The sequence below is a fragment of the Aulostomus chinensis genome, chromosome 11 (genome assembly GCF_037954235.1).
Source record: "Aulostomus chinensis isolate RoL2024-O1b breed Wild chromosome 11, RoL_Achi_v1.0, whole genome shotgun sequence".
In the NCBI taxonomy this organism is placed as follows: domain Eukaryota; kingdom Metazoa; phylum Chordata; class Actinopteri; order Syngnathiformes; family Aulostomidae; genus Aulostomus; species Aulostomus chinensis.
In genome coordinates, this window is record NC_141330.1 from 14960320 (window position 1) to 14979506 (window position 19187).

A 19187-nucleotide genomic window follows, 5' to 3' on the forward strand; every position below is an offset into this window, starting at 1 on the left:
CCTTCTGTGGCTGTTGAGGGGCCACGGAATAAAGGCGTGTTTCCACTGGCTCATTTCGGCTCGGGTCAGCTGGCTCCGCTCGGTACGGGTGCGTTTCCACTAGCTCTGGGTACCACGCTAGTGGTACACAGTGGACCCACCCAGAATTCCCCAGCGCCACTTGTGTGCAACACAACAACAACAACGGACGACATGGAGGCAGCGTGATGCCTGTTGTTCGGTCAGTGGTTTTTGCTTAAACTAAAAGTAAGGGACGACAGACGGGCAAGGCTTCAAGTGGCGAAACAGAACACCCAAGCCGAAGTGGGCCACCTTGACTCCTCAAGGAAAGGCACTGCCTCACCCGTGGGTCCTTGGTCGTAGGTTATCAGTCTGGGGGAAAAACAAACTCTTTTGATAGACATGCAAATTGAAATTATGGCTTGTATCAAACATAAAAGTCGTGTCGGGACATATGTTTATAAAATAGAACCAAAATTAAGTAGAAGGTTCCAGAAGTAATCTTTTTGAAAACCGAGATGTGCTTTCTTTTCGCCAATGTGTCTGTGCTGTCACGCATTGATTTCTGTGTATTTTTATATTGAAACTCAGAGTTAAAGAGCTTCTTCTGCGTGAGGGGAAACGCTCTTTGAACCGCAACCGATCTTTTTGAATAAAAAGAACGTGTGACGTAAAAACCTCGAAGAATGGGGAGATGAAAGTCATTTTGTACATTGACCTTGTTCAGACTAAAATGATAGAGGCGTGACATTGGGTCGTCATGATGTCAGAGTGTTGTACCGGAGACATGGGCGTTGCTACATTCTTTTAACAATGAAATGATGTGTAAGGAAGGGAGAGGAGGACGAGCCGGGCTTCACGATCACGGTGGGAACATGGATGTGTAATGAGGAGCTGCCGGATAATGCCCCTCAACCCCCTTCCTCACGCAGATCAATGAACTCCAGTGCATGTTGGGTAATGAAGTCGTCACAACACAAAGAGCACTGGTTTTAAACGGCCCTGGAGGAGCCGCAGAACTACCGGGACCACCATGCCCAGCTTGGGATGGTTTCCGGTAAGTGCGTGAAATGTTTGGACCTGGATGTCTGGAGCAGAGGGTGAAAGTGTGAGGTGACGAGATGACCAACCGGCTATTTTTACAGCGGCTGTAATTTTCAAGGAGGAGGCGGACGAAGGTGAGTCAGGAGTGAGGTGGAGCGCGGAGGACTGGGGCGTGTGTGTGTGCGTGTGTGTGTGCGTGTGTGTGTAGGGGGGAGGGCGAACAGGAGTGATCCTGGGATTGGAGGGAATATTTCCCGCAGACAATAACCTAAGTTATGCTCCAACTTGGCCGACGAGCTGCACAACAAGCCAGTAATACTGCGCTTTTGCGGCGCGGGTTTGCGCGTGAACGTATTTGGCTCCTTGCAGATTTGAACGTTTGTCTCAAGAACTATTTCACACCCCCCCGAAACTGCATCTTGCACTGATGCTCTGCACACGCTCATGTACAACAAAGGATGTGATCTCCGCGTTGTAAACGTTCATCGCCTTTTTAGCTGGATGTCTTTGAGTGGGATTCACATTCAAGGTCCGTATGGACTTCATATGGTTTCATTTACAACTCTTCATATTGTGGGAACATGATATATTTGTTGGCCTCTGCGATGTTTATAGAATTGACGACTTTACTAATTATTGATGCGCACGACTGTACTAAAGATCTCTGCTCCAAATTAAGAGTTAGAAAATAAAGGTTGACTAACGGATGTGCGCTTCTATCTGCAATGGCGGAGTGCTGCCAAGGGACCTCTGATATAACTGTCTCCCTGGAAAAACAAACAAACGTGTATCCCTTTACAACTTGAGCTCAATAACAAATCTAATTTACTAATATTATTCGGGAGGTTTCACAAATGTATATAGTAAAACACGTGATGACTGTGCATTATTAATGTATTATAGATGTATATACAATTTAAGGCAGCTTGAAAATACAATGGATGTATCCCCCTGTAATTTTAGGTATGATTAGATAACGAATCCATTTAAATGTTACATTAGAACATCGAGGAATAAATAAGGTCGATAGCTACAGAATAATAACAGCGTTTATTTTAATAGATGACCAATGTGTTGCCTTGCAAAAATACCGTTGTTGAAACGCCAACCGTAAAATGATGCATTTAAGTATCCATATGTTGCTGTTTTTCCATGGACACAGTTCCCACCTGGAGTAACTGATACCGGTTTTGAAGGGAAAAAACCTATAATTTTGCGCGATATCATAAACACCCATGCTTCCGACCAAATTCAATCAACATAACTCATCTTGCTTTTAAAAATTATAATTTTGCAGAACAAAAAGCGAAATGCCTCCGTTCGTGGCAGTTTTATTTTGAAAGGACGGACAGGATGTGGTTGTGTTTACTATGGCTGACATCACTCTGGTCTCCTAGCAGCATCTTGAGTCCATTGGCGCGAGATCCGCTCGCGGAGAGAGAGGCAGCAGGTCGATGCTGGAAGCTCCGCTCGTCTCTCCGGAGCTAAAGCTGCTTCATTTGATGCGACAGACCGAGGAAGGCAGGTAATTGGAGTTTAGCCTCCGGTAGTAGGTAGTGAAGTGACAGTCATCGAATTTCAGCGACAAAATTAGAACCCAGCTCTCAATTCACAGCTAATTAGGACGTTTGTTGGGGGCTAAAATGGAAGACGAGTCTGTTCATCTAACAACGAAGACTGCTGATGTTTAAGTATCATTTGGAGATGAAGCACAGCCTGGCTTATTATTTTATCTTTTTTTATATTAATGTATAAAGCCTCGAGTGTTTGTTTTGTCAAGGACATGATTGGATGTTATATGGAGCCCCCGGTGATTTATTCAGCTCGCAGGTCAGTCAGTACTAGCTTGTGAAGCTAACACACCCCCTTTTAACCGGCAGCTCTGTCTTTATGTCAACGCGTGTTTGCAACAGGCTTCAAAAGAGTAGACGTGTTCACAATTTGATTTGCTTCATCTTTCTTATTTATTTTTCTAAAAGCACAGTTAATTCATGTAGGCATGCGGCTGTTGCCTCCTGTCCTTGTTGATGCTGTCTGTGCTCTCCTGCAGTAGGTAGATAGGTGGGTAACATTTCCTCTGGTTGTATCTGCCCCAGGCCTAATGGCTCCTGAAGTTAATTGGCTGTTCAGAGAATATGCTGCCTCATAGCTTCTTGTGTTGTAGCTCACTTCCCAGTGGAAGTACCCTCTGTAATGGGCCGTTAAGAGGCAACCATGATGGGAAAGCTGTCAGCTGGGTATGATTGATGAAACTGATCTGCTCCTGAGATTCCTGCCTCCAGAGATGTCTCTTTTCTGCCCTCCAAGCCTGCCTTAGACAGGTGGAATGCTTCATGGTGGAAAAACTGAATTAAAACATGAGAGTGCCTGTTGTGTATCATTGGTTGTTGCTGATGTTGATGTGAAATGGCAGTGTGGTATGGTGGTAGCAAGGCAGTGCAGCCCTCACGTTGGCAGAGGGACACTGAGGAAGAAAAGTTTAGCAAAGGCAAGGCATTTTGGGCTCCTTGTGAAAGTGGGACGTTGGTCCCTGTGGTGACTGATGCTTTTCTGGGGCAGGCCTCGGTGATGACGTTCTCACCTGAACCGGATTGGGAATGCAAACCCTCATCCATCCTTTTCTCAAAGTAGTGTTGAGATTGTGATGCTCGGATATGCCGTCTACTCAAAAGTGCACCTTTTTTGTTTTTGTGATCCACAAATCGATGTGAGGAAAACTGAGCCAGCTCTTTGCTGTTTGTTGCCGCTTGCTGTGCTGTTTCTGTTTGCAAGAGTTATGCTTGGAGGTTTTAGAGTGGCGGTAATTATTTTCTCCTCTACTGTCTTGGCGGCCTTCGTGCCCAAGTCGTGAGCAAAGGAGTGAGAAGCAAACTGCTATTTAAAGATGGCATAACCCAGCCAGCTGCTGCCATTTCCTCTCCCATCGTAATTGAATCAAGCAGAGTGCGCCAGCGAGGGCGTGTTTGTACCCCACAGAAGATTATACGGTCGGTACGTCTAGGCAGTCTGTAACGGCTACTTTCACATACCTGAGTGGTGTTCCTCCTCTCTTTGGTGAGTGTGTTTGTGTGACATTAGCCAGAAAGAGGACATAATTCCATTTGTCATCACTCACTGTGAAAAATGGATGTATGTTGTTGATGTGAGCAGAGAAGGTGGTTTGTGCTGATAGTAAGACCAGTTTAGAGCAGGAGTAAATGATGGATGAGGCTGGGAGGTGACGTTTCACTCATTTGATTCTTCCTCTGTTAGAGGATTATTAATTAGACGTGTGCTTATGATTAGACAGCTGCTGGCTTCCTGATGGTGAGTAACGGAGGTCCTGCTCTGTCTGGAAAGAGTCATCACTTTATCATTGATCGTGTGTGTGTGGTAGGTAAAGGGTTAACAACTCAAGGGAAGTAGGACACCAACATCCCATTGTTTTTGGCACATTCTGAAACTGTCTTTGAGAGTGGCAGAAACAGCAAGTGAAACAATGAAACGATTGCTTGTGGAGGGCATCTATGCAGGCTGGACGGTGTGTGCTGACCTGCACTGATGCATGTAAGTGTCACATATGAGGCTGTTTTCGCATCTCAATCCTCTCTTGCTGCATCAAATCCGCTCTTACTTCCAGACACTAACAATTTTTTTTTTCTCTTGTGGATGGAGAGAAGCGCTCCCCACTCAGCTCGATTATTTTGAGTCATCCAGCTAGGGCTGCGGCACTGGGCGGCAGTGTAAAAAATTTCATCTTCAACCACGGATACATCTGCCTCCTCTCAGTGTCAGGCTGTTTGCAAAGCTCTGCCTCTGAGAACTACAACCCTTTTTTACGACTGTTTGATGTGCAGGTGCTGTAACTCATGCTTCTTCTTTTGATGGAGAAGTTAACCTTTGACCCTGCCAGTAAGTTGACATTAAATACGAACTATGACAGAATATAGCGTAATAGGTTTATTGTTTGTATGTTCAATTATAACACGACTGCTAGCTTTACTTCATTGTAATGCATTGATCGTTTGTATTCTCATCTAAAGTGGCTTATGTGGTATCGCACAATCGAAAGGGGCTTTTTCTCTCATCTGAGCGTTTGTTGAACATGACTGTAGCCGACAGGAGTGGAGTGCTGCAGTCTGCTTAGAGCAGTAATTGAAGTGCGAGGTGATGTGGAGGTCCATTAGACAAGCAGACGGATTACTGTGTAATGACTTTAGAGTGGAGAGCAACTGAAGGAATTTCTGTCTCTCCGAGGGTTGTGGTTTTGGTCGTACATATTTTGTTCAGTGGTAGTCATAAACACATTATATGCAGCATAGCGCTTTCTCTGCAGGCCCAAGAATGTGGATTTCATAGCAACACAGCATTTGCATTTGCAGGCAGTGTACATAAGCAGCATAATCTTGAAATGAGTCCTAGCACTTGTTTCATTGCAAAATTAATGTGAAATGCTTCTAAGCACTAAAGGTGACCACTCCAAGTTTATTAAATTTTCATTGATGTAAGTCAAACATCTTTAACAGCTGAAACCAGAGGTGAAGCCTTTTAATTAATTATTTATTGATTATCCCAAAAAAAAATGTGTCAGTTGATTTCTGTCTTAACTAATTGCTTAATTCACTATTGGCATTAGCAGTACTACAAATGGACCTCATGATGTAGTGCTCGCTTAGAAGTGCCCCGGTCCTCTCATCTTTTAACTGACAAGTGCAGTTGGTGATATTTGTGTTTTTGATAGATTTCTGACATTTTCTACCAGCTCAGAATGTGTCCTGGATATTGTGCTCCTTCCAGCCTGTGATGATGTGATGCAAAGCCCTGTCCTGTCTCCTCTCCAAACAAAACTGAAATCACAGCTGACTATTACCCCCTGGGCTGCTGCTCTCAGCCCCAGGGCTCCTCCAGGCTGCCCTGCCAGTGGAATATTACTCTGCAGCAGCAGCCCTTGCTGATACAAGGGGTGAAATACAAGATGCTGGTGCTTTAAAGTCTGTTAGTCATTCCGTTGTAACATAATTTGGAATTTGTGATTTTGACTTAGGCGGCATGGTGGTGCAGTGGTTAGCACTGTTGCCTCACAGCAAGAAGGTTCCGGGTTCAAGTCCCGGCTCCAGCACAGGATCTTTCTGTGTGGAGTCTGCATGTTGTCCCTGTTCCTGTGTGGGTTCTCTCTGGTACTCCAGCTTCCTCCCACAGTCCAAAGACATCAAGAGGGGAAGAGGCTGATTGATACTCTAAATTGACCGTGGGTGTGACTGTAAGTGTGAATGGTTGTCTGTCTGTATGTGTTGGCCCTGTGATGGACTGGTGACCTGTCCAGGGTGAACCCCGCCTCTCGCCTGAAGGCTGCTGGGATAGGCTCCAGCCCCCCCCCCGCAACCCTTAAAAGGATAAGCAGAATAAAATGGATGGATGGATTTTGACTTACAACTAGACTAGGACGATGGTGAACGTCTGAGTATTTTGATCTCAGCAGTTGTGTATTTGCAATGTGCTGTTGCTAATGGCTAGTAGCATACTGAGTGAAGCCCCTTCTCCACTGGTTAAAAACATAACATCTAACATCTGGCCTTTGTCTTCACTGGAAAGGGTGTAATCTGCATTCAGTCCCCTCCAAATGACCCTGAAGTAGACATGGATGTGTAAGGGATCTGGCTCTGATCAGCTTTGTTGTAAACACAAACCTGAATGACAGCGTGTATCACGTCCCACTGTTGTTCTCATTGGCTTCCCCTATAAACAGCTTTTTGACTTGATAGCAGTATTAAAAGCTAGAAAGAATTTTTTCCGGTCATGGAAAATTACATATTGTAGAAACAGGACTTTGGATCACAGAGGAGGAATGGAAGACACCGTTCCTACCACAAATCAAAACGATCTTGAAACCATTAATTTAAGCAGAAATATTTCATAATGATTTGGCTTTGATTCCTGTTTTGTTTTCAGTTGCGTAAAATGGTGAAAAGTAAGACCATTGTTATGGCAAAAATCGACACAATCAAATGGAGGATGTTAAAACCCCTGCACGGAGGCACACAAATACCATAGACTTCCTCCCACAAAGCTCAGCTAGGTGTGCAGCATCAACGATTATATTCCTGGTATTGGTAGAGTGATGTCATCATTTAAGAACTGCAAGGATCAGATATTTGAGAAGAATTTTGTCAGTGTGTGTGTGTGTGTGTGTCAGCTGTTACATTTAAATCATTTAATCTATTTTATCCAATGAAAACAAACATTTGGGAGAATGTGAAGAAAGAAAGGATGACAGTTCAGCTTAGTTTAGAGGAAGCCTGGAAGTTGCATATGTCAGGATTCACCCACAAAATTGATTTCAGTCGTGACAGAACTCATCAGTGCAGCAGGACAGACCTCGACAGCAAACGTCACGAAGCACAGCAACTTTTTGATGGTCTCAAATTTAGTCAGTTGAATTTGGAGTGTTGACGGGGCTTGTTCGACAAATCACGGCAATTAAAGGTGACTGAGAGATCGATTTTTTTTTTAAAGAAAATTGTGGTTTTTGGATCAAACAAACACCAAACTATTGTTTTCCAATAGCTTGTAAGGAACAACAGATCTTTTATAGATTGTCAATGTGTTAGCTGCCTCTAAGTCCAACACTGGTGTCTTTACCTATGTATTTATTCTATATTGTTCAAATTAATACACTTTTTTTTTTGTCAGGAATTTCTGTTGGCAGCTTAACTAGTTATAAAAATAATCAGCAGACAAATATTTTGGTTGCACAATCATCCTCTTCAGGCACATAAAAAGCACAGTCTGGTTTCAAAGTAGAACACTTGGCCAGCGTGAGTGTTTAATTACATATTTGAAGTATTTTGACTTGTTACAGCTGGATTGTTTGACCATTGCCCAGTTAAAACCAAAAGGCTGCGAGTCTGCCAAGAAATCAATGACATTACAGCGGCACGTCCTCACACCTCACTCATCCATTTGTAAACATACAAGTTCATAACTCTTCCCTGCTGCCAATGTGTCTAGAAGTGGATCCTTAGAAATTTTTGATCCTCACCCCACGTTTCCTGGCCATGACTAACTATGATCTAATCTTCAATGCTTTTCTTTGTCAGAGGGGATACCATGGATGGAGCTGCCATCTTCAGCGTGCTGGCGACCTGAGAGGAAATCAAGCACACCTCACTCATGAATTTCTACCTTGTATGTTAACCTAAAAAAAAAAACATGCAAAATGTTTCTACATATATTCATATGAATGCTGCATGGAGAATTTATAGATAATTTGATTGTGAATGTAGTAGTTAAAAGTAGTTTTTGACAATGAAGTGTAAATGGCGGTGAATCCAGTTAAACCTGTATGTATGGACATTTAATCCAAAATGTCTGTCATGAGTATTCACTCTGTGTTGACTAAAAGAACTACAAATGATTACTTTTTAAAAATTATATTAATGTATAATCTAGAGAAAAGACGGTGCTTTCGGTTTTATTTTTAATTTAGCTGGAAAGTGGCTAAAAACTATTGGACGAATCTTAAATGCTTCAGATGCTTTTATACTTGAACGGTTAATTTGGGTTTGAAAGGAATTTTTATGAAAACACTTGCGACTAAATATGCCATCCATCCAAAACCATAATGTTTAGTTTCTTTTTTTAATAAATGTGCAATGGGGAATAAACTGATTTTCTACTTCTATCTCACTAATTGAACTGAATGTGTCTCAGCTGAAATCTTAAACTGGTTCTGATACTCCTAAATGTTGTTTTTTTCAGGACCCGTTGATTGGTGTGCCTCAAACTCTGTAATGGAAAATCGTGGTGAGTACCAAGTTGCCCATTGTGGTTTGTTAAGTGCAGTGTTAATGCTGGGGAGAGAGCAGTTGAGCCACTCATCTAGCTGTATATCCACGGTGTTTATGAGGCCTGTCTAGCTTCTTGCCGTTTCATGAGCCACTCAGGAGTACGGCCATACATCGTCTCAACGCCAGGCTCTGATTAAGGATCAGTTTATCCTCCTTCCGTCATCTCAGTCCTTTAAGGGTTTTCCCTGTTTTCTGTAAGTCTGTGCTCACACTGTTGGTGAGGAATTGCAGGAGAATTGTTACGTAATTGCAATTTGTAAATTGTATTCAGTTTGTTTGTGTATTGTGATTGTGATTACACAAAAACTACTCAGCTGATTTTTATCAAACTATGGGAGAGAGCCGGAGTAGCAAGGATAATGACGCCTATTTCAGATTTTTACTGAACTTTTCTGGTTTGGCTAATTTAGCTTGAGATTTGTGAGTTGTTGGCCTATTTTGTGCCCCAGTACTTTTCACTTGTAAACACTGGCACGGTGATGGCTGTGTAAACCTGGTGGCGACACAGGAAAAGGAAGGTCAAACCTTGTGAGCTGATGGTTGTAGCATACGTGCAGTTCTTCACTTTACCAGTTTCTTCTTTCCTCTAATTCACATCAAAAAAGTTAAATCATTCAAATACACTTTCAGTGGCAGCTTCACGTTAATAGCTGTGTACAATATTCAGAGCGTTGAGGAGTTTTTGTGGGGAAAAAAAAAATCTACTTTTATTTTAAATCTGCATTTGGCTATTCTGGGAAAATTATTGTGATGGACGTACATGTGTATATACCTGCCTCAGTCTGCCTGCCTGCTGAAGGGCCCTGGCCCAGTCTGGTATCCAGGTCAGGCCAACAGGTTCTGGGCTCATGCGGATTGGCTCAGCTCTCTCTGGAAGTGGGCCCGGTGTGGAGGCTGTATGTGGGGCACAGGGAGAGAGAAGAAACGCTGTTGAACACACAAGCTCTCCATCTTTAGAAACAGCTGAGATGCAGCCAAACGCTCAGAAAACTGATCTATCCGGGCATAATGACACAGCTCAATGCTCTGGATTCCTCTGAGGCACAGTCGCACGAGCTTTTCTGAAGACAGTCAAACCTCCAAAAGGAATCAAAGCGCTCATTCAGGGGTCCACGCTCCCTCTTTTCTCTTAGTTTAAAAAAATGGTCTTTCTCTCTTTTGATCTTCTTCTCTATACTCAGGTCCAAAATAAGGCAGTTCTTCTTGGCAAGCATTTTTTTAACGTCATGCAAATGCCTCCAAGACTTTTCAAGTGCCATTAGAGATTTGTAAATGTGCATAAAATGGTTTTCTAAGACTTCTGAGCAGCAGTATAAACCCCCTGTGCAAGATCGGAACAGCGGTGGAAAGGAACAGGGCAACGTGTGAATCTTCATACCTCCTTGTAATAAGTTCACTGACATCTCACGTAGTGGCAGCTATAATTGAGCTAGAAATTTATGTTCAGATGTTGAGCTAGAGCAGGATCCGAGACACACTTGACCTTTACATTGACAGCTTAGTAAAACTCGTGTCTGGCGTTATGTAGCATCTTTGATTGAAGGAACTGATCAATATTGCGAATATTTCTTGTCTCTGCATCCATCACATTCAGATTTTTGCTTGTCGGTCAGGTCAATTAGTATTTGTTGAACATCTTCTACAGGATCTTTATCTCCTGTCTTTTGCTGTAAGGAGGAAAATATATTTGACACCATGTTTAATGTCCACAAACCACTACCCTCATCTAGTTTTCTCCTCAGGGGAAATTAAATCCTTTCATTCTAATATTTTCCTTGATTGTGCTGTTTATTTCATGTAAGACCCTGTTCTCATGAGACACATTGCACCACTGACTTCATTATACTTTACATACATTATTGGAAACACGCATTGCACAGCACACATACCACAGCGCACACATCAAATTGAAAACACAACTCGTCTTTCTCCCAGGAATGGTTGGCATCTTTCACTGAATGCTGACCTGTGCTATGAGCCAAGGAGGGAGGGTCAGTGAGCGGGAGGGAGAGGGAGTCCAGCTCCTGGAGGGAGGGAAGGTCTTAAGGAGATTGAGAGAGGGAGGGACGGGGGGGAAGTACTGAACTCAAAGGACGAGAGGAAGGGTGGACAAGAGAAAGGCAGAGAAGAAGAAAGGACTTGAGACAGAAGAGACAAGGAGACTTTGTTGGAGAGGGAGGGAGGGAGGCAGGTGCAGCTGCTTATCTGTCCAGTTTAGTGTGTGCATTTCTGGGCACAGGACAGGTAGAGGCCCCGCAGGGGCTGGATCATGGGACAGAGTCTTCGTGTGGAGACTCCAGCTCAGGACCCACAACAACACAACAATGGCGGTGAGTTTCTGGACTCACTCATACACTTTTGTCTTGAAGACGCAGCTCTGCATGTTCTCATAGTGGTTAGAATTAAATTAGTTTACCACTTTGTAGCTTTTCAAGAAATTCCAGCAGAGTGAGAGATAAGGATTGGTTGTTGCACAATAAACCAGGCCCAGTCTGCACTCTCCCTTTGCTTCGCCTTCACTTTCACCACCACAAGGAATGTTAAATCACTGGGATCACGTGGAAGAGTCTCAGCTGTGTTTTTACATTCTCATGCATGTGTTGCGCACTTATGTTCATCTGTTACAGGATACAGGGATTGTCTTTGCTAAATTATATTTAGATATTTTAAAAGCCATCAATTGTGGTTGACCGTTTCTACTATTTTCTCATTTGATCATCACATCATGTAAACAAACTTTATACCTCGATTGCACCTCATCACCCAAAGTATTACATGATGAATTTACTGGATAACTTGAACCTCAAACAGCTTGTTATTACATTAATATAACATGGCAATACTACTCTGTTGGTTTTAAATGGCTTGAGGATTCCAGAGAAAGCAAGATTCCATGAGAATAGATCACAGTGACTATAACTCCCTTTCTCTGTCACTTAAGTAGATTAAATTTCATAATCTGCCTCGCCAAGGGTTGGCGTAATAATGCGTTTGGAGGTCTTTCCCAACCACTGTACCTTGTGGAAGCAGGTCTCTTATGTAAGTGATCAGGATGGTTTGGCCAGCAGATTGACTGAAACAACAATCTCATTTGACCGTGCACTCACCTGACTATCGCTGCCATGACTCATTGAATCATGAAGTGAGAGGGAAATGCGGCCTCTTTTGCTGATGGTAGGTGTGGCTTGAGGATGGGAGTACGTCATAGCCACACACACACACACACACACACACACACACACACATACGGTCACACACCCCCATGTTTCCTGACTGGTATGTCTTATCTTGGCTGAGCTCTTGATTACAGAGCATGACAACTAAACCCCTGGACTTGCTGAATGAAGACATGTTTAATATCAGCAGCAGTTCTTAACATTACGTATGGTTTCACTGGTGTCACCGGGTTGTGCTGTGCGGAACTGTGTTTCCATGAGTTGTACAGTCGGCTGTGTTATTGAGTGCGAGGGGAAACGGTTGTCTTTGTTCTCGGTCACAGAATCAGGGTGGAGTGCCGTTTCCTCCCTGTGTTTCCAGGCTGCCCCCCTCACTCCTGTACTTTCTGTCTTTCTACCCTTTACTCCCATTTCTAGCCCCAGACTCACTCACAGCTGTAGAGCCTCACCGGACGCACCAGACCTCTCCTCAGTACCCTTGAAACAATGACGTGACTCTTTCTCTGAAGAATAATTGAGTTCGTCCACAGCTTTTGAGTTGGATGTACTTTTGTGTTGTTTTTGTTAATTTTTGTATGAGTAGAGTTAGCATGTCTTAATTATACAATGGTGGTTAATTTACAAGTCTTCTAAGGATTTATCATCTTTTTCAAATGGATGCCTTCTGAGTCCTTTTGCAGTCGTCATCACTGCAGTCCTTTGGAGTGTGCAGGCCTGGCACAGCCGCCTCTTATCCTGCTTCAGTGGCTTCAGCTGAGGCACTGTGTCAGAGGCGCCTCTGACAGAGCAGCCTGCTGTGGGAGAACCTCAGTTCTGGATCACAGGGAAGCCGCTTTAAGCAATGCTTAATCTGGTCGTTACGGCAGCTGGTCTGAATCCGCCAATTTGTAACTCGCCAATGGGAGCTGCATTTTCATGGTGAAGACATCTCCCTTGATCCTGGACCATCTCTGCCGTAGTTTCTACATCAAGCTCCCCAGGCATTTTCTTGCTCAGTGATTGAACTCTTGGGATACATACAGAAAAGTTTAATTTTGGGGAGCCGGATGCTCCCTTTTTCCCCATGGCGTGCTGTTTCAAGTCACGCCACCATGGAAGCTGGACGCTTAACACACCGTTTCCAGGTAGAATCGTCTTGTTTTTTGAAAGATTTGTTAAAAAGAATGCCTTTTCAGGATAAATAAGAAACTATGGTTAAATTTGAGCCGCAAGAATTTTTAGGATTGCATTTTGAACTGTTTAGTTGGTTTGACAGGGCATTTTCTCAAGACTGCTTAAGCATTCAGTTCATATTTTACCTTGCCAACAGCATTTATGTGAAGCAGCTAAGCGATCTGTCCTTCATCTGAAAAAATGTGTTTAAATCCTGTGTCAGCAGCGATCCACCTTCTATAATGTATCTTGCTGAGATACTGAATCCTTGCCAGCTTGAGGTTGCTTTTGTACAGCTAACCCTGACTTCCCTGCAATGGGTGTCAAACTGAGGGTCAAAAGGGTCATTTTCTCCTATGAAATGGTAATATATGGCTCCTGTGTTCTTTAGTAGACTGATAAGCAAGCCACATCAGCACTGTAGGTAAGTGGGAGCAAATTGTTGTGGGAATCAGACTGCCAGGCATCATTGTCGCCAAGACATCCTGTGCGTGTGCATGGGGCTGGGTGTTTCAAATCGGACCCCATTCTCCCTCCGCTGGTAAATATTATGTCTGCTGAATACAGCAGCTGCAGCATTGGGAGAGCCAATGTTCTTTCTCAGTACCCTGTCAGTTGGACTGACCTCAGTAGGCCTGTCAATCATATAACTCATTTTGCAACCATCACCATAGAATACAGTTTAATAGTTCTTAAAGCCTTAATGGCACCTGACAGTAAGCGTTTGTTAAAAGGGCTTGCTTTTAAATTGTTAGCGGTTATGTGCCATGACTGACAGACTTTGACTGCATCCGTGTTTGTGTGCGTTTCTCCTTAGAGGCTGATAAGGCACTAGTCTCCATCCAGCTAAGGAATGTGAGCACTTGACAGTGAGAAATCCTGGCTGAATGCTAGCGTCAGACCTCTCCTATTAACTGTGGATATGTGGAGGAGTCTTTGAGCTCTCAGCATCACCCTGCCAAAGCACACTGAGTCCCCGAGAACTAGCTAAAGATAATAACAGCCATAATGAGCACGGCCCACTTTACAAAGGCAGCAGATGATGAGCACTCACAAGAAAAAAGATCCACCCTGACTGTTGATGGATCCATACACTACATTAACCTCATTGATCGTATTAACTACTTTTATTTTAGATGATGAAGCTGAGCAGCACCACAGCACAATGGTGGGAGAGGTGGGGAGCACGGGGGACAGCACTCCTCCCCCAAAACGCAAGGGCAAGTTCTCGACCCTTGGCAAGATCTTCAAACCATGGAAGTGGCGGAAGAAGAAAAGCAGCGAGAAGTTCAAGGAAACTTCTGAAGGTTTGTGTTGTGAATTTATTTGTTGTGTGAGTGCCGTCCTATCCCCCACTCCCAGCATTCATCAAAATTTCTCAATTTTTGTGTTCCAGTTTCAATGTGAAGTCCACCTAAAGCAAAGATAATCTGTTAACAATATAATTTTTCTTTAAAGATCTTAGAACTTGTATCTTAAAGAAACATGGCAACATCTTGGGATATTCACCAATTAGCTGCCCTCTCCAGAGCCAGACAAGATAGATATCCTTCTCTCCTCTCTGTGTGCATTAAGGAGCTGAGACCCACAAAGGTGGCTGCCTGTTGGTTAGCTTAGCACAATGGATGAGCAGATCAGCATAACCTTGTCAAAAGTCATCTAAAACACTTTTCTTCAACACAGTGTTTGCCTGCATTGTTATAACCAGGGTTGTGTGTAACATTAACAGTAAAATAAAAATTGAAAATTGCTAGATTTTGTCATTGTGGAGGTAGCGATAAAGCCAAACCACATGGTATGCTAACCTGGTCATCTATTGTGCTAAGCTAACTTCCAACCTAAATGGTCACTTATGCAACCTTTATTTATTTATTTAGCGAGTTAAACTTCTACCTAGTAGCTTTTATGCAAGTGCATGATCATTACTATTTTGGTAACATGAGAAGAGCAACATTTCAGATGAAAGCACTCCTTTTTTCATTTGTTGGCACAGCTTTTCTTTCCCCCTCCTGCATTCTCCTCTGTTCTGTGTAACCAGCTACGGATGCGTTGCGTACTGACTGCAACACCGTTTACGTCTGTCCATCCTCAGCTGCAGTTTCCATGGGCAGCTTTGTCAACTTGCTGAGATTCTGCTAATTAGGACGTTGTCTTTTGGCTTCTATTGTGTCCTTCTCTATCTGTTTTTGCAATGGGGAGTTTGCATATGGTGTTTTATGTTGAAAATTGACCTGGTTCATTATGCCATTTATGCAGTATTCCCCAGATCATCAAGTATAATATCTATAAAAAAACACATCTTGAGGCATTATCAATCTTTCACTGATAGCACCAGTGCTACCAGTGGAAAAAAAAGGTAGTCTGGAGCCCAGAGAAGGCTATCTATGTTCTTGTCTGCCTTTGAGGAGGAGGGCAGATAGTCATATTTCACAATAAAGGTGGCATGTTCCTTTAAATTCTGGTGAATGAGGTCACACACGCTTTTAAAAATAACTAAATTTAGGTTGTAATGTGCTGTTTTTGTGTTGCTGGCAGAACTGGAGAGAAAGATGTCGACGAGGCGTACACGGCAAGAGCTTATAGAACAGGGAGTGCTGAAAGAGGTTCCGGACAATGGTACGAGTGCCTCTGTGATTCATCTGATCTCTGTCTGTATCTACAGTAGCAGTCCCGCGGCTATTGCACCCACGCAGACAGTATAGTGAAATCATCAGAACATTGTAGCAGGAACACTGTCCTCCCATCCAGCAGGTGTCTGAGACATATTTTAAAAAGCCATATGTACTTTCACCTTGCTGTTTTTCAAAGTAATGTAATATATTTTTTAAATGGCATGTCACTCTCTAGAGCTGAGAGAAAGTGGAACGAATTGTGCCCTGCAGCAAAATAGCTTTGAGAGGGGGGTGTGCAAGCGTTATGTGGCCCCTCTGCTGTTGCAGAAGTCCATTTATTAAACCTACAGCTGCTCCTTCATCACACCAACAAACACACATTCCATCCACAGGGCAGCTTGCTTTTTTACCACTGCGTGGTAGGGCTGCAACAAATGATTATTTCAGTATCGATTAACCCGTTATTTATCACCTCTACCAAGGAGGCTGTGTTTTCAGTTCCATTTGTTGGTTTGTCAGTTAGCAGGATAACACAGTAACTGAGGTCTAGTTTCATTAACTTGGTTGAGAGGTGTAGTTTGGGCCAAAGAAATGTCCATTAAATTTTAAGACGATAAGTCGCAAAGATGTTTTTTTTTCCCACTTTGATGTACTCCTCCTAGTAGGTGGACCAGATCCATCAGATCATCAAAAAACTTCAGGAAGTTGGTGATGGGTTATTGTGAAGACTTAGGTTTCAGTAAACAGGGTTACCACAGCGGGGTGCCCAATTTGGATATTTCGCCATGGAACAGGAAACCAAGTCTCACGCTCGCCACAACAACTGCTCACTGTGGACGTCACTTTTCACTACTGGCAGCTTTAATTGGGGCCTGAGCTCCAAACTGCAAACAAGCCGACACTTCACCTTGGTGGATGTATATGGTTTCTGAGTGCTTTCTAATTTTACATCTGAACTTCTCAGGTAGGGTGATCACAAGATCGAAGTCTAAGGTGACAGCTTTAAATGGCTGAATTAGCAATTCCAGATACAGATATTTAAAATGATCAGTGACCACAGCGAGCCAGTTTTGCATGATACATGGATTAATAACTTCTTAGCAACTAATGGATTAATTTACTTCATTGTCTTATATTCATGACATCACATCCTACATGAGAAAAAAAAGCGCTGTATGAATGAGTCATTCAGCATCTTGTGCCTTTGCTTGATGACTGTTGTGTTATTTGATGTTGAAGAAAAGTGTTGCACCATAGTAATTTTCAAAGCAAAGTTCAACAACTCTTCTATCCCACTTTGGTAGATGCAGTTGCAGAAACACAAAACCTGAAGCAGGCCTACATAAAGAACGGCCATACTCTGCCTGTAAGTGCTGGGGTTGGTGGAGGAGGAGGAGCAGTGGTCAGTGGTGGAAGGAGCCCATGCAACCAGGGAAAACTCCCTTCGGAGTTGGATTTTAGGATGAACCCACCTTGGCTCACACAACCAGATGACCGTAGAGGCCGGTCTCCCTCAGAGGGGGACAGACGGGGACCTCCAGGCTCCAGGGTGTCTGGACTGCAGGAAGATGGGCGAAGAGGAGGGGGAGGGATGGGGGCTCGTGTACATGGGGAAGGCGAGTGGAAACCTAACATGGTCTGGCATGGACAGATTCACAGCCAGATGGATGAGGGAAGGCGGGCGGGTCGTCTTCACCCTGAAGACGGGCAGAGGAGACCTGGACTTCAGAAGGCCCCATCAGAGGATGGTAGGAGGAGTCGGCCGTCAGAAGTGGACTGGAAGCCTACACTTCCTCGACATGCATCTGCAGAGGAGGGAAGGGCTCGCAGAGGTGAGTCATTTCCAGTGTTTGAACTTTTTCCCTTCTGTCGTCATCTAATTTGTTCAACAGTTGTAACAGGCTATAATGGCTACAGTACATGTTCCTCATTGCGACATCAAAGCAAAGTTTTTCATGGTGACCTCTTTCATACGTGTTTAAGGGTGGCAGTGTGTTTTGCTGCCCTCCCTCTTCCTGTCACTTCACTGCTTATGTGCTGTCCTCCCAGATATAGACAGGCTCCTGTCGGTTCCCAGGAGCCCTGCTCCAGCTACGCTTCTTATTCAGGAACATGAGGGAATAGCTTGTCCTCTCATCTCCTCTCTTCTCCTAATTAATGTGGTGCGATCACTATACCCATCATTGCCCTTTAATGCTAACACTGTCAGTTGAGTGGTAACTGGTGGAGAGATGCAGCTAATTGATTTTTACAGAAACATTACACTTTCAGAAAGAGTGCAGTTTTTACTCTCCATTATTGCTTATTTGACACACAAACCACTTAGATCTCCATCAATATTTCTGTACCTGTGCAAAACGTATGTCAAAGAGATGATCCGCATGGGGAACGTGGATTACAATAAGAGATGTTACACAACGGAGACAGAAAATGATTATTTTGACAGAAAGTGAAGAAGAGAAAACAGTGGGAATGAAAATGAAGAACTGTTTTCAGCTGAAAACCAGTTTCAGTTCATTGGAATTGTATTCCTTTATACAACATTTATCAGTTCCTTACTAAGATGTTTTTCGTCAAGCTCATATGTTGACACTGCTGGTAACTGGGAGATGAAATGGTCGACAAGCAGTGTGTATGTGGGTGTGTGTGTGTGTGTGTGTGTGTCTGTCTGTCTGAATGATGACTTCAAGGAACTCAGCCAATATTTGTCCTCCCCGCCAATCACAAGTGAACCTGATGAGTGAGCAAACACATCAGAAGGTTTGAGTCTTCATTCCTGTCAGTTGCTCTCAAGCCTAGTTGGTACATGTACAAATTCTGAAACTGTAAATATAAATTGCAATCTGAAACACTAGCAATGCACTGAAACACAGATGGGGCCTTAAAACTTCGGGAATTCTACGTACGTGACACATGCAACACCAACAGAGCAGCACCTCTGTTACCAAGGGGAAGTATCTTTTCATGTAATAACACTGATGCCACGCATGCAGGCTTAGTTCATTTCCCCCTAGCCTAAGAAAACATGAACGAAAATGAATTCGGAAAAGATATTTCCTCAACATCAGAAACCTGTAGGCCAACTTGTTTCATACTCAGAAAACTGAGCAGGTATTTTAAAAGAATTAGACCAACAGGAAGAATTGATCATGGTATTTGTGTGTTAAATGTGAGCATTCCCTAGAGATCATCATCTTCCTCAGACTAATACCGAACTACAATTATAGAGTATTCTCTTGATTTTTGAAAAGCTCCCCAACTTTGGTTCATATCACTCTGCTTTAGCTTGTCCCTCTGTCTCACCCTGTATTCAGGGTTTTTTTCTGTCTGATGCTTTCCTTCCTCCCCTACTCTCTCCTCTGTTTTTCTCTCTGGTT

At 43.4% G+C, this 19187-nt stretch overlaps 1 protein-coding gene across 8 annotated transcripts in view; it reads left to right on the plus strand.

Moving 5' to 3' along the window:
• The first annotated feature begins 1011 nt into the window (after positions 1-1011).
• phactr4b (phosphatase and actin regulator 4b) overlaps positions 1012-19187 on the plus strand; it is a 28164-nt gene continuing 9988 nt past the window's right edge. Inside the window, exons 1-7 of one of the 8 annotated variants that reach the window (XM_086218801.1) lie at positions 1012-1178; positions 2442-2569; positions 8121-8208; positions 8782-8826; positions 14335-14505; positions 15734-15814; positions 17115-17642. In XM_086218801.1, the coding sequence (XP_086074927.1) occupies positions 8814-8826; positions 14335-14505; positions 15734-15814; positions 17115-17642 (793 nt within the window). In that variant the 5' untranslated portion in view covers positions 1012-1178; positions 2442-2569; positions 8121-8208; positions 8782-8813. Of the gene's footprint in view, positions 1179-2441; positions 2570-4077; positions 4936-8120; positions 8209-8781; positions 8827-11029; positions 11201-11278; positions 13171-14334; positions 14506-15733; positions 15815-17114; positions 17643-19187 lie in introns of those variants that run through there. The other 7 variants (XM_086218802.1, XM_086218806.1, XM_086218803.1 and 4 more) reach the window with 7 other exon arrangements.